This window comes from Silurus meridionalis, chromosome 10, assembly GCF_014805685.1.
Source record: "Silurus meridionalis isolate SWU-2019-XX chromosome 10, ASM1480568v1, whole genome shotgun sequence".
In the NCBI taxonomy this organism is placed as follows: domain Eukaryota; kingdom Metazoa; phylum Chordata; class Actinopteri; order Siluriformes; family Siluridae; genus Silurus; species Silurus meridionalis.
This window is the reverse complement of record NC_060893.1, coordinates 7,425,182-7,441,185: the sequence shown is the minus strand read 5'-3', so window position 1 is coordinate 7,441,185 and position 16,004 is coordinate 7,425,182. Positions and strand designations below refer to the sequence as shown.

Below are 16,004 nucleotides of genomic sequence, written 5' to 3'. Positions count from 1 at the left end.
AAAAATGGCTGAAAAAACAAAAATGGCCATAAAATGAAAGCTGTGGATAAACAAAGACAAGAAAGAAAAACATAATTAATGAAAGGGTTAATGTGTTTTGCTGCCAGTGACATTTCACAAAAAACATGCCCCAAGAGTACTCTTTGTCCCTCAGAAAGACCGGACAGTACATTACCGTGATGAATGGTGGTTTGAAAGCTTAACTGCAACCTTCTCAGACAAAAACTTATGTGACTTCAGACAAGGCCACCCATTCAGATCGAGTGGCATCGCAACTGTGATTATCGTAATCATAAACTACTGCAGGAAACTACCCCCAGCTTTTCTCCTACAGATGTACGCAGTACTCATAAGGGACTCACTGTTGTGGACACGGACGCTGATGGGCTGCTTTTGCTGAATGGTCTGTGTGTGGGGGAAACGTGCGTAACAAATGTAGTCATTTCTGGAATCTTCCGAAATCACGTTGGAGAAGTAGAGGTCACCGTTCAGGCCCTGAGAGACACGGTTGCTCTGTGGAAGCCTCTGGAAATCTGTGGGCACAAAAAAGAAAGGAAAAAAAAGAAAAAAGGGAGTTACAATAGGAGCCTGACAGGTGAGGCTATTAAAGTCTGTAAATAGGGCAAGGATGACAGCTTTACGCTTGAGAGGTACAGAGAGTGATATGAAATTGAGAAAGAGAACAGAGGAACAGAACCAGTCTGCTGGTTCAACCCAAATCCTTAAGTATGTGTAGCAATAAAATATAACATCTTCTGATAGAAATCTGAAATACCTAAAAGGACTCAGAGAGGGAAGTAGATTTAGTAAGTGCAGCTCTGTTCTGTTTAGAAGAATTCCAGGAAATAGACACCTACCTCCAAAATCTGATCCTCTTATTATAGGTTGTGTCATAATTGTATCTAATAACAGTGTGCAATAATTTAATAATAAATTGCAATATTTATTATTATTATCCTAAATACATTTCATGAATGTAATAATATATATATATATATATATATATATATATATATATATATATATATATATATATATATATTTATATATACTGTAATACAAAACTGTTAATACAAAGTCGGAGGCACACAATTGTATAGAATGTCTCCAGATGCATGAAATTTCTCCTGTTCCAGCACCAGCTCCATAATAATGTGGTATTATGGGTCGACAAGGAAGATCCTGAGTGGCCTGCAATAGAGCACTGACCTCAACTTTACTGAACACCTTTGAGCTGAATTGAAACGCTGACTGCACCCCAGGCCTCCTCACGCTTTACTAACACCCTTATGGCTGAATGCGTACAATCTCCAAAATCAAGTGGAACATCTTCCCAGAAGAGTTGAAGTTATTATAATTGCAAAAGGGAGTAAATGTGGAATGAGAAAGTTTTATAGTAAAGTGTCCATAAACTTTGTTCAAATAGTGTATATCAATTATATCTGCAATTAATCACCGCCTCATTATGAGAAGTAATGATTGTGTTAATTAAGAAGAGAACCAATCATTGTGTATAAGACTCAAATTCAAGTTTCAAGATTTGTATTTGTCACAAACATAGTTATGTACAGAATACTACTCGCAGTGAAATGTAAACCTGATCAGCTGCTCAGAAAATTTTAGATAAAGGTGACTATAAATAAAAATAGGAGAACATATGAGGGAATATGAAAGAATATATCAGATGAGTGGTAGACATAAATAACTGGTAGTTAAGTTAAAATAGTGCAACTATATATGGATGTGTAAAAAACTGTGTACAAACTGTATGGGATGTAATGAGGTTTAACAATAACAAGCCAAAACAGTTAAAGTGACAATGGCAATGTAAGGTGCTGTGTGCAAATGCAGAATGAACACAAGTCTGATTCTAAGGGACGATTAGTGCTGTTAAGGTGCAGAGTAGGCTTAAAAAAAAAAGAAGCTTACTGTTGTCCATCCAGAAGACAATAGGAGGAGGGAGTCCTGCAGGAGGTCTGCACTGCAGCACTAGAGATCTGCCTTCCTGGATGATGATTGGCTTGATTCTCTCCTTTGACCACAGAGGAGATCCTGTGTGACACAACACACGTCTGTTTACATGTCTAGAAATTTAGCCCAACATGCAAAATACACAGTGAGTTGCGTCTGGAGTGATGGAGGAAAGAGTGAATAGGAAGGAGCTATTGTTTAAACATGAGGAGAATATGAGAGGAATATTGAGGATCTTTGCATGCTCTGTTTTTAAATTGATATACCTTCCAAAATAAGTGCTTTGATGATGGTAAGCATGACTTTTTGTTCACATGTATAACAAAAAGAAAGTTTAATGTTGAATTCAACTGCACATTCAAAATTGAAACAACATAAATGAAGTTTATAAATGAAGGATTCAAACATACGAGACTGGCGAATGATGATGTTATTCGAAAGAGCTGTCCCATGCTCGTTGCGTGCGGTGCACTGGTAGACACCCTCGTAATCCTCTGCCCGCTCTCCTCCACTAATGTCAATCACCAGAGTCCCTGAATGAGGCTTCATAGTCACTTTAGAATCCTTTTCAACATCGAAATGGATGCCGTCCTTGGTCCAGGAGAAGCTGTGTAAACACAATCAACATTAACAATTAACAATGCACTGTTTGATGTGTGTGGTTTGTAATGTTACCACAATGTTATGAGTCATTATCAAAACATATCAATCAAAATCAAACCCAATGGTTCCTGCATAATAAAAGCCCATTAAGTTATGGTTTTCTGAGGTTAAAACCTGACAACTCTCACGGAAGAAAAAAACGTCCTGCACAGAGCCGTGACCTCAGTCCCATAAAACTGCACTCCAGACTTTTATAGATATTACTAATAAATACACTGATCAGGCATAAAATCTGCCTAATATTGTGTTGATCCCCCTTTTGCTGCCAAACCAGTCCTGACCTGTCGAGCATTAACAGCATTAACTTCTTCAGCAATTTGAGCTACAGGAGCTCGTCTGTTGGATCGGACCACACGGGCCAGACTTCGCTCTCCACGTGCATCAATGAGCCTCGGCCACCCATGACCCTGCCACTGGTTCACCACTGTTCCTTCCTTGGACCATTTTTGATAGATAATGACAACTGACTGTTGTCAAACTTGTTTAAATCCTTACAATTGCCCATTTTTCCTGCTTCTAACACGTCACCTTTCAGGTCAAAAAGTTTACTTGCTGCCTACTATATCAACAGATGCTACGACGAAGAGATAATTAGTTTTATTCCCTTTACCGGTCATAATGTTAAAATATATGAACTCTTCTGTGAACACAAATCTCAACAGTCTTCCCAAAACATCCATATTTATAAAATGTGGCAGATGCCCTTATTCAGAATGCCTTATCTTAATTATACAACTGAGCAGTTGAGGGTTAAGGCCCAAGAACCCAATCATGGCAATCTGGTAATGCTGGGATTTGAACTCTGATCAGAAGTCTGTCTTAGCAGCAGAGCAGGCTTTCTAGCGTTAAGCCTTTGTAGAAGAGTAAAGGTTATTTAAAAAAGGGATTAAATCCGGAAACTGACTTTCAACAAGCACATATGAGTCGGGTGTCTGCATACTTTTTGTCATTCTGTGTACTCAGTTTAATCTTCAGAGAATTTCATTGCAACAGTCACATCTATCACAGCCAGACAAAAAGATTGTTTATCTTGTTAGAAACGCATGAGGATTACACAGAGCTAGTACGTGCTGGCTGACAAATTTCTGCTGATTTTCTTTCCGCTCAAAGTTAGTCCTTTAGAAGTGCTAGATCTGGGTTCTTTGTGAAATTTACAGATAGCAAATCACAGACTTTTCATAACAAAACTCTATTTTATAGATAACTGCCACATGATTATCTCTAAGCTGTTATACTGTTTTATATTCTTTGATGACAACTCTGACTCAAATCACCAATATCAAATTATTTTTTAATTCCTGTGCTTGCAGTTCATTCAAACATAATAGGAAATCAGTCAATTATGTGCAAATAATCTATGTGTAATAAATCTCTCACCTTGGATGAGGTTTTCCTTTGGCCTCACACTGAATGACAATGTTTTCTCGTGGATCCACAATGTAATCTTTAGAAGACTGGTGGGTTATGGTTGGAGGCTGTGGCACTGAGGTCAAACATAAAAAAAAAAGAATAAATCACTATGGTCATTACTTACTGTGATCATTTTGCTAATACACCGCAATGACACAAGCACTCGTCTTCAAACCCTATAATTACACAACTGCAAACAAAACTTGAAGACATGATGCCATGCATTCATTTTTCTATATCTAAATGGGCAAAACAAAAGCAGGCAAAACAATTACAAAAACAAACTCACAGCACACAGGGCTAACATGCAGCATATACATGTACTTAAAACAGTACAAACATGGGATTTAGATTTTGATGGACTATGCTGAACATAAAGTACAAGAGCAAATCATTCTTGCACTGTTTTGGCTCAGTTGATTGCATTATTATCTCCCAAAGTAATTTAAGATTGAATTACAGCACAGTGGATGCAGGCCCAAGTTCAATGGCTGTAAAGTCATATGCAACACAAAAGCAAACAGGAAATTCCAACATCAAAACTAATTCAGCACTTACATCCTTCCAGAACTTTAGCTTTATTCCCAACAGGAGAGAGAAAAATAATGACAAGTATAAAAGAAAATCACACATTAGTTTAGTTTTAACCAATTGTAGCTAGCTATGTATTTCCACTTAATAGGCACTTCTAATACAGTAGATATATCATATAGCCCCTGCTTAGGATCCTACTACAGTGGTACCCCGCTTATCGACCGGCTCCGACATCGACCTTTTCGCTTAGCGAACAGTTTTTCGACCGAAATTTGCACCCGCTGAACGACCAAATGCCCGCTTATCGACTTTTTACCCGACCCACGTGAAGCGAGGGAAAGGATCTTCTCAGTTTTGCCTCAGCCTTCGTGGAGAGAGCATCTATCGTAAATTAAACTTCGGTTTGTGAACCGAATGTCCATGACAGGAACTTTTAAAGAACGGATTAAGGTCGATAAACGGGGTACCACTGTACATTCATTGATGGTTGTAATGTAATGTAAACAACGTTATGATGTCTCTTAGCTAGAATCCCTTTGGCTACAAAATATTAGCAACCGTGCTTACAGATACTATAAATGTACACACTGGTTTTTTAAAGGACACACTGGTTTTTTAACAGTTTATTTGTTTGGTTACATTAATATTTACATAGTTTAAAAAAATGAGCTAATCATACTGAAAGAAGAGAAGAAGAAAAAAAACAAAGCTAAAATGCATCTACAAAATACATTTTTACGCAAAATAGAAAAAAATAGCAAAGTAAGCAAGTTTTTTTTTTTAAATAAACAGTTTTATATTATTTTTATATACACGTATTGTGGTGTAACAATATACTGATTAGGGGCATCATAATTCATTTGGATTCGATTTGTGATACTGGAATCAGGACCCATTCTATTCTAATGTTTTGAGCAAAACATGAATGAAGAAAATTGTAATGGCTCCTTTCCTATCTATCAACAAAGCAATACAAGGTTCAATCTTGCCTGTATAAAAGTAACTAAATCAAATTTTGCTAGGAACAAAAATATTATAAAAATGTTGCTTACAATGTAACATATCTTCAATAATTAATACATTTATAAATTCTGCGTCTGACTCAAGGAAAATTGGCAACTGAAACACAATGAACTTGGGAGCATAAACAGCACTTTAATGTGGATTAAACTGCCTGATTTTTACAGCCACTGGTAATATTAGAAAATTAATAAAAATTATATTTTTAAATGTTATAACATGGCTGCATAACCATTATACATATAAATGCATTCTGGCCATTGCAATCTGTAGTTACTCACTCACTGGACTTCACAAGTCCAGATCTCGCAGGTTCTTCAAGAAATGAAGTTTAAAAAGGGTTTATTTTACAGATTGGGACCTCTGATTTTTAAACATTACAACTGCATTTCATTAATTATAAATATAATTCTAATTTGCAATAAGTCAATCCCACATTTTTATTTGATTGTTACATCCCTAGTCCATGTTGGAGAAATAATTGTGCCTGAAGTGACTGAAAAAGATATGTATAGTAATACTGTAGGGAATGTGTGTGCATGCTGGTATACTTACGGTCGAGAGGGACCTCCAGTGCCGTGAGCACAGGACCCATTAAAAGCACCAGTAGCATCGTACAAAGGTCTCTCGATCTGTCCATCATAAGTATGGGAGACCACTATCAGGGCCACAGTTTTTACAAGAACATCCACCACTGCAAAGAGAAACAAGGTGGGAGAATGTCAACTACACAGGCGGAAAAGGGAGTCATTATTTAGGACAGGAAGTAAAATGCAGACATTTTAAACGGTATGAGGAGGAACGAAAGACAATAAACTGTAAGCAACGCAGTGAATAAAAAAGCAAAGAGACATTATACTGTAAATCTTTAGGAAGAAGGAGAACATTAATCATCCACGATAAATCTATTACTAAACCTGCACTACACACTGTACACTCTGTACATTAACACTCCGGTTTGAACATAACTCTCCAAAATTTGAGTCGACAGGACTTTGCACAGACACTTAACCTGCACAGATTCAACAAACACTGTGTTGTTGTTTTTCCCTACTCTTTTCTTTAATGTACCTTAACATTTTTTATATTTTGTAGTATTTATTGGATGCCTTATTGCCTATGTTTGTGGATACTGATGGAAGCTGTAAATTTGCCATTGGGATAAATAAAGTAAGTAAGTAAGTATGCAAGTAAGTATGTATGTATTTATGTCTCTATCTATGTCTCTGTGTCTCTATGTCTCTATGTATGTATGTACGTATGTATGTATGTATGTATGTATGTATGTATGTATCTATGTATCTATCTATCTATGTATCTATCTATCTATCTATCTATCTATCTATCTATCTATCTATCTATCTATCTATCTATCTCAAATCAAATCAAATCAAATTTTATTTGTCACATACACATACATACAGGGTACGACATGCAGTGAAATGCTTTTAACGACGGTCCGGCATGAGGGAATAAAAAAAAAAAAAAAAAAAAAAAAGGGTAAAAAGGGGATAAAATATAAATATAATAACAAAATTTAAAGAAAAATATAGTAAGAAAAGGCAGATAAATAAAGATATCAGGATATCTAAATATATATGTATATATACATACATTACATATATACTTATATATACACATACACGGAAAATATTTTATGGCAGTGTGCAGTTAACCAGTAAACAACAGTAAACATTAAACGAGTTAGGCATGTTTTGATTGTCCATAAGTGTCCATGTGCAGTAAGGTGTGGTGTAAAGTGTCCTTGTGCGGAATGTTAGGCATGTTTTGATTGTCCATAAGTGTCCATGTGCAGTAAGGTGTGGTGTAAAGTGTCCTTGTGCGGAATGGTGTGGTATAAAAAAAAAGAATATAAGAAATATGAAATAAATATGAAAAGAAAAATGAAAAATGAAAAGTAAAGTGCACTGTGCTGTGCAGGTCCAGTGTATAATGTGCCGTAGCACGAAAAGTGTGATTGTGCAGGGGAAAAAAAGTGTGATGATGGAAAGAGTGGGCCAGTTCTTAGATCCTGGATGTTTCCTGGTTTAAACTCCGAATGGCCTGTGGGAAGAAGCTCCTCCTCATTCTCTCTGTGGTCGCTTTCAGGGAGCGGATCTATCTATCTATTTATCTATACCTATAACCTCACTGGACAAGCTTAATTAAGTCAGAGTATAGAAAAGCCATAAGCCCCTTCACTTGTCACGCCACATGACTGAAGAAATATTTTTAATCAAGTGTTTTTAAGACTTTTCACACACAGTCACAGACTTTTTTGAAACACAGTACGGCACAGTGCACATTTAATTTCGCCTCAAAAAAAGTACACAAAACAGTTTCAACAGACAATTCTTTAAGAATATCAAGGCTCGATTTGAAAGACTTTACCCTGCTTGTAATCATCTACATTGAAAGAGTCCAAGAAATGAAACTTACCTAACATTTACATAGCTGTGCTGTAGTGTACCCTGGTAACCAACCAAAAGTTCAAGCTTTCACTCAGTCTGTAATTTGACAGTACGTACACAGCAACAGCATAGGAACTGTTCAGTTTGTAGGTATTTTCCAATTACATTGCAAGCCTTTCTCTGGGTTGTCATTGTACAAGTATTGTTAAACTTTAAAACAGATGTGTAGTTAGAATGTAGATGCCATTATGTGGTGATATTTCTGCTAATTAACATGTAACTACCCTGTTCACTGAACGCACAAATACCTTTTTTATCTCACTATGAGCTCCTTCCCAAAATGCATGAAGAAAGTCAGATCTGTTGATTATATTCGGCATAAACACTACTGTATAATGGGGCAATGTGATGTCATGTAGCGACTACAAGATAAGCCAAATGGGTGATGGACACACAATATCAATGCCAAAAATAAATTATTGTGCCATGTCTTCAACAAATTTTATAAGCAGTGAACCCTTTTAAAATCATTTCATCAGACTGTAACTGAAACCATCAGCAACGTAACATGAAATCCTGCGATCACTTGTGCCTGGTTACCATGGATTCCAACCCCATTCTCCTGCAAGAAAAACTTTGCTCTTCAAAGCCAAATAGAGGATAGAATGCAGCTGCCAATCACGTATGTGCCTCTAAAGAGCCTTCATTGTTGCCAGGCAGTGTGAATGTCCCATTTCGCCATTAACAGAGAGAAAGCAGGAGAATTTAGACTAACTCACCTGACACTGTCTATTCGCAGGATTGGATGTGTACAAATGTCAAAACAAGATGAGAGAGAAGTATGGAGAGATGAGAAGGGTGTGCGTCAATGTAGCTAGTAATGGGGAGATAAGTTTACAGCATGCATTAGTTACTGTTCCTGTCTTCTGTTATTTATTATCTTTACTTTAGCGACTGTACCTTCCAGTTAATGGCACGAATCTATCTTAGAAGTCAGAGCTAACGTTCCATTCTCCTAAAATCTAAGAGTAATAAAAAGATTATTAAAACAGTCCTGTATCATCATTAGTGGTGGTACGAAGTAAATGTTACTGTACTTAAGTCGCTTTTTGAGCATATCTGTGTTTTACTGAAGAATTTCCATTTGGGGGACTTTTAATTTAACTTCACTACATTTAAAAGTCAAATATCTTAATGTTTACTCAACTACATTTTGCAAAATCAGTTGTTGTCTACATTAAAACTAATGAACTTTACACAGGCTTTAATGAAAGACGGTGTATCTAAATACACTGATATACGACTTGTATCTAAAAAGTAGCCTACCAAGAAAGTAATTGTTTACTGTCTTCCTCCTTCCTTTCACAACAATTTCTCTCTGGATTTTTTCTTTTGGCATCGTCGTGCGTTTAAAAATCACCATCGGTGAAGCTTTTCTCCCGATGCCGTGCAGCTCAGAACACAGGTAAAGTGCGTTTTTCATGCCTGGTTGTTTTCAGCGTGACGAATGATTCGCATTTCCTGTAGACAGTCCGAGTGAGTGGCAGGTCAAACGTCAGAGGAACCTCATCCATATTTATGATGTGGTGCGGCCCGATTCAGTGGGAGCGCATCTGATTTAATATAAAGAGTTTCATTGGTTCACCTGAACCTGTTTCGCAATTTCATTGGTCTAATGTTCTGGGTCTCAGTTTTTTGTCTTGAAGTTTGTGAAACCCGGAAAAACCCGGAAAAATCCATAAATTAGCCGCTTCGTTGTTTAAGCCGTGGGGTTCAAAGCGTGGGAAAAAAGTAGCGGCTTATAGTCTGAAAATACGGTAGTTTTGATTGCCACTTGGTGGTACCTACTTACATCAACATACAGCTCAGCGTCAGTTCAACAGGCAATCAGAACATTTTGAGAGGAATAAATAATGGAAGAAAATCCTGACTCGAACTCGCCACAACACCTGTGGCCTTATTTGGGCAATTTTCTTTAAGTAGTTGTAAAAGAAGGTTTTGGGCTCATGATCTTTTAATAGATATCAATCCGTGTTTGACTCATTAATATCATTCTATTAATAGATGGTGTGCTAAGGGTAACATTAGAGTCTTTTCACATAAATTTATCACAGTTAATTAAACAAGAGTCTTGTGACAAAAATGATAATAGGAACAATATAACCATATTAAATCATAGTACTTTAAATATTGAAGGCAAATACTTTTGTACTTTCAATCAAGTGAAAGTTTAAAGGAAGCACCTTTACTTTGAATGGAATAATATTTTACCTACATTTTTGACAAGTACATGGTTTGTGTATTTCGTCCTTCACTGATCATCATATTGGACTTGGTTCACTGTTGTGAACTACACCCAGATCTAGATTCTAATGCGTATGAAGAGATGGCATTGGCCCCACCAGCTGTATGCACATGGCATGCATGGCCTTAGTTAACTGTTCAAGATGAATTTCATTCTCCCAATTCATCAGCCTACAAATATTCAGTGACATGTCCATTAAGCCGCGAAGCACGAAGGCACAGAATGAAATCACGCATTTCAGGAAACAATTACGCTCTAACTGAATAGGCCCTTCTTCCTAAAACAGCATCGACACATCATATTGAGCGATCAAGCCTAACCAGTCGAGAAGCTAATTCGATTTGTATTATGCTAATACGGTGCCACATAAAACAACACAAGTTTTATATTGTGGCTGAAGCCCTTCTGTTCTTCTTGCAAAAAACACCATAAACTGCACTAGTACAGATGAATTTGGTCATGCTCTGTAATTTTGTTGTATCATGTCATGTGCAAGAAGAGCGAGTCTTAATACGCGGCATCTGGCAGGACAGGAGGCGGTACAACCGGCATGCTTGGCTCCTGATCACTGCGGGGCATCATAAATTTGCCGGAGCAGGTCTCGGGTTCATAGGGTCCTCTGGGACTTTATGTATTTGTTGGTGCAGGTTAATTTAGCACCAGCTCTGAAAGCAAACCAGAGTGTAGCTGAAGGCATGGAGTTACTGTGTGGAAATTTTGTTAGCCTCAGGCACTGAATCAGAGACCAGCATTCACAAGCAAGCGTTTTAACTCTGGGGAAAAAATTTTCACAAGCACAAGATAAAAAAAATAATAATAAAAAAAAGATTTGCTTTTGTCTTTTGAACCATACAGAAAATAACTGCATTAATGCAAGCAGAGAGTATACTGTATATGAGTAGTACTGTATATATGCAGTTTGGCCTTACTGTATAATGCATAATACCAAAAACAAGCATACAGTCCTAATCATATGTCTCTTTGCAAATAAATGGAATCACTGAATTATTGACCAGCAGGAAACCAGGACGTGTTCAGATTGAACAAAAAAAATTCAATATTTCATTATAGAAATGAGTTTCCGAACTGAGCGATGGAATGTGGCTTTTCTCCAATCTAATCCCTGCACATGTATTTCACATCAATGGTCTTTGACAAGGCAGTGATAAATCGGTTCGATCAGACTTGGCATATATGTTGAAAAAAAAATGTGATGAAGAGACGCAAGATTGATTACTTTGTGCTTTGTATCACATGATCACACGATCATGCTTATCACTTATCGGAAAATAGGCACGTTTTCATTATATAAAAATGGCCGTTTTGGCGTTCTTGCTTTTATGGAAAATGCCGTTATGCTCGTCCAATAATGAAGTCATTGTCATTTCCCCATGCTGGCTGAATGGCAGGCTTCTGTATGTGCATCTGTAGGCTATTTAAATGAACACACATATCAGACACATGGCTCTCCGTGTTCATCGGAGCAGAGAGTCATTAGGGCAGAGTCCTCCGCTTCCGAAATCAGCGGGGAGACATGTTCAATCAGAACTGCAATCAGAAATACTGTCTCACACAAAGACACACACACACATCCTGACTCTCATTCCTGCTACCATACTGACACCGTATTGCATGACATTAAACTTTCTTAATATCCTACCTGTAAAAAAAGGCCCATGTGTCCCTTTCCTTTAAGATGACCTCCTATTAAAAATTATATGTAATATATGGACAGTTGTAGTTGTATAGACTGATAATATGGTCTAAGGTACAACAAATATTTTATTAGCACTTCTGTATTTGATTGAGGGAAAGGATTAACTACAAATGAGCTCAGTTTACAACAGGAAAATGGTCCCTTACAAATAATACCAAAGACCACCGTCAGTCTCATGTGTATAATGCTGATAACATTTTATTTATTCAAAAAGAAAATAAGGTGTGAATGCAATGTTAAGGAGATTAGGTGTGTATGGTTACTGAACTTTACTGGAATTTTACACTGCAAATGCTTTTTTTACAGAAATCCCCAGTTTATCGCAGTGGTTATAGTATGTTCCAAAACCGCGATAAACGGACGCAACCCAAAAAATGCTATTTTATGTATACAGTACTGTATTAACATTGACATTTATTTTATAATTAATAATTATATGTTTATTAATAAATGTCATTATTTGAACATAAAACAATTCCCTATACGTTTTTGGACCATCGTGCTATCTGCATAAGACCGGGAAAATCAGCAAATCAAATTAGTTATGCGGCAAATGCAATCCCACGATAAACCGAGGGCGCCAGATTCAAACAGTGGTAAAATGGGGGATAACTGTATTAACAAATAATTTATTATTAATTACTTGCTTCAAGTGATGTTGTGGGTCTCCACTATAAAAAATTTTTTTTTTTTTACTTTTAGTTTTTATATGACCTGTGTTGCATCCTTGTACAGTATTTATAGAATATACATGTTTTTTCTGTGTATTTTCGAGAATCCTGAAGATATCTGCAAGACACTTGAAAGTAGTTTAGCAAAAGAGTTTTTGTGTTTTTGACAGTTACAAGGAAAAAAACAAGAAAAATATGTTAAATCATCACCATCTGTTCGGTTTCATTCGATTTCAAATGATTTAACACATAATAAAAACATCATCATACCAACAGTATCTCAGAAAAGTGTATCGCATAATCATTTACCATGATATCAATATTAAAGCTATATATCCCCCAGCTCTATTCTAGACACAATCATTTATTTAATTCCCTCTAGAAAAATATTGACATAATGCCATTTTTTTATCCAAATCCTTTTTCTATAGTAAACGTTCAAAACAGAAATAATAAATAAAAAATGTAAATCTTTTCACAATACAGAGAAGCTTTTTTGAAACCGAAGGCGGACCTGCACATCTTTCTTAAATTATTTAAAATCTTTTAAGCATAAGACTCTTAAATTATTTAACATCTTCATGGTGAATCAACTGTATCAGGATTTATTTTTTTGAAGACCAGAGCTGGTCCGTTTGAAGATTCCATTAGTTCAATTTTCTCTCCTTCTTCTCTTATCTATAAGGACAGCTGCACAAAAGCATTCCATCAAGCGCAGGCCGAGCGTACGTCTCTCATAAGCCTCTCATTAGATTTTATAATTGCAGAGGGGGCTATGCAAATCAGCAAGATGGTTAACATATGAATCGGGGTCCTGTAGTTTGTGGAATGCATTTGGCTAAAAACAAGCTGGAGTCCTTTCTATAAGCAAAACAACATCAAAAATACCATATCATACAAATGAACAATGATCAATGTTTGGTGTTGTTTATGGGTGTTGTTTTCCCAGCAACATTTTTTTTTTACTCAGTAAACCCAGTCACATGGGTTTAGCAAAAACATGATTCATCATCAGAGCTGACATCATTTACATGAAAGTGTTTGTGATTCAGCGTTTTGCATGATGTGAAGCTTGTTTCCTTTCCATTGAGTTCACATTACCAGCCGAATCAAACAAGTCATATAAGACTCATACAACCCATCTGTGCCTGCTTCAGCTCAAAGGATCGTTTATAAAACAGCAACAGCCCCCAAAAAGACTGAAATAGCAATGAAATAAATGACTTGTGGCATTTTACAAATACAAATTATTATAAACGTTCTCTCATTAGATCTATTTGTTATTTTACTTAGTCTTACTGATTTTTCCAAAAGTTCTTTCCCGCTCTCAGAATGTACTGTGGTCAAATCCTAATCCCTGAAAGTGTATGAACAAAAAATCTTGTTAGCGTGCGAAACAAAGCGGGAAATCTGCATCGTGCCTATGCTGCCTAATCAGATCAATCACACGAATACAAAACACGCTTTTTATCATACGCTTATCAGAACATACTCATTAGTTTCCACATAGCATAATCAAATCCACTGATGTATCAACATTCGTCAGCTGAGAAAGCCGTAAGGCGAAGCTAAGAACTTCAAAGAAGTTATTAAAATGGAAACCAATCCTAGATTTTCCTCATGTCCAAACACATGCTGATTCAAGTTTGCTACAGTTCACTACAATGAGCAGGTAGAAACACTACTGCCGCTGTGTCCCCTGACCTTTAAAGCAGCAGATCAAATGCAGGATTACGGCCCCCAAATCATTTTAGAAGTCATTAAAATGAGATCAAGGTCAGGCAGGGAGCAGAGAGAGTGATAAAACTGACCTTAGAGAGCCCTGTGAGTTTAATTCCTTTTGTGCTTATATAATTTAGTGTGCCAGGGTTACACACACAAATGAATGCCTGAGTCAACAGGATAGACGGAGGATCATAAGGCAAGGCATTTGTATATGTAAATAACTTGATTAAAACCAGATGAATGGTGTTGGAACAGAACTTAGACTTCTCCTAAAATTTTAAACCACAAAAAACCCTATGTACAAATTTCCACTATGCACGATTAAATCACAATGCTTTCAGAAATTTAGGGGTAACATACACTATATGGACAAAAGTACTCGGACACATGATAAATTTTTAGCAATATGTGGCTCTTCCCCAGATTATTACCACAGAGCAGGGCACCCATTTGAACAGGATGTCTTTAGATGTGGAAAAATTACATTCTGTCTTCACTTGACCCTGTTTCAGCATGACCATGCCCCTGTTTATAAAGCTACAAATAGGTATGGATTACATGGGTTGGAGTGAAGATCTTGAGTGGCCTGCTATAGAGTTGTGACCTCAACCCTACTGAACACCTGTGGGATAAATTGAAATACTGACTGCAACCCAGGACTCCACAACCTACATCAGTACCTGACTTTTCCAACACCCTTCTGGCTGAAAAGAGCACAAATTTGTACACTCAAAAATATCCATCCATCCATCCATCCATCCATCCATCCATCTGGGGTTCATGTCAGTGGAATGGCATGGCCATGTCAATTTGGACAAATGTTTTGGTACATCCAAACATGACAGTTTTATCTTCTTGGCAGAATTGTACTCAAGATCTTAAATTTAGATTGAAGATTTTATAAATGTATTTGTACACAAACATGTACAAATGTGTGTGTGTGTGTGTGTGTGTGTGTGTGTGTGTGTGTGTGTGGTTGTTCAGAGATTTCTGTGTATCTTCATGTCCAATAAGTGTATGTAATGGACACTCTATACCCATTAGTGTGCAGGTATTCAGACATTTCTTTATATCTTCAATGGAAGCTGTTACATTTAGTTTTAGCTTCCAGTAGTGTTACTGTTTGCTTTATAAAAGCACTGAATATAAAAGCAAAAAAGCACTTTTAGTCATTTCAGCATGTAGAGGTTAATGATTTTGGCGCTATTGTTTTAGTTTGTATGCTTGGGGGGGGTGTCACTTGTTTGGTGGGTCATACAGTGAATCTCTGCTAAAATCAGTGACCTCAGGCCTTTTAGAGGAGCCTATTCACCGCACTGAATATGTCATTCCAGCACAATCCGAAATCAATGGCCCTTTTTTCTCATGAGCTTTAGGATCTGCTGACTAACAGCATTGCCGGTGCTTTCGGACTGCTGATGCTTCATTGTCAGGAAATGCAATTACTAATCTATTCGCACTTTTTAACATATCACAGTGGTCAAATAAGTGATACCTAGGTTATAAGGTAAAAAACTGTAGAAGTGTGTCTGAAACAATTCATTATGATATAAAACCTATTTTCTTACGTGAAAAAT

The 16,004-nt window shown here is 36.8% G+C and overlaps 1 protein-coding gene across 23 annotated transcripts in view; it reads right to left on the bottom strand.

Moving 5' to 3' along the window:
* Positions 1-16,004, bottom strand: part of nrcama (neuronal cell adhesion molecule a) — an 84,980-nt gene that overhangs the window by 24,696 nt on the left and 44,280 nt on the right. For 8 of the 23 annotated variants that reach the window (XM_046859139.1, XM_046859152.1, XM_046859147.1 and 5 more), the window contains exons 3-9: positions 6,154-6,292; positions 4,603-4,620; positions 4,012-4,117; positions 2,382-2,578; positions 2,238-2,273; positions 1,930-2,052; positions 363-533 (exon numbers count right to left, since the gene is read on the bottom strand). In XM_046859139.1, coding sequence (XP_046715095.1) covers positions 363-533; positions 1,930-2,052; positions 2,238-2,273; positions 2,382-2,578; positions 4,012-4,117; positions 4,603-4,620; positions 6,154-6,241 — 739 coding nt within the window. In that variant the 5' untranslated portion in view covers positions 6,242-6,292. The remainder of the gene's footprint in view (positions 1-362; positions 534-1,929; positions 2,053-2,237; positions 2,274-2,381; positions 2,579-4,011; positions 4,118-4,602; positions 4,621-6,153; positions 6,293-16,004) is intronic. The other 15 variants (XM_046859143.1, XM_046859151.1, XM_046859158.1 and 12 more) reach the window with 3 other exon arrangements.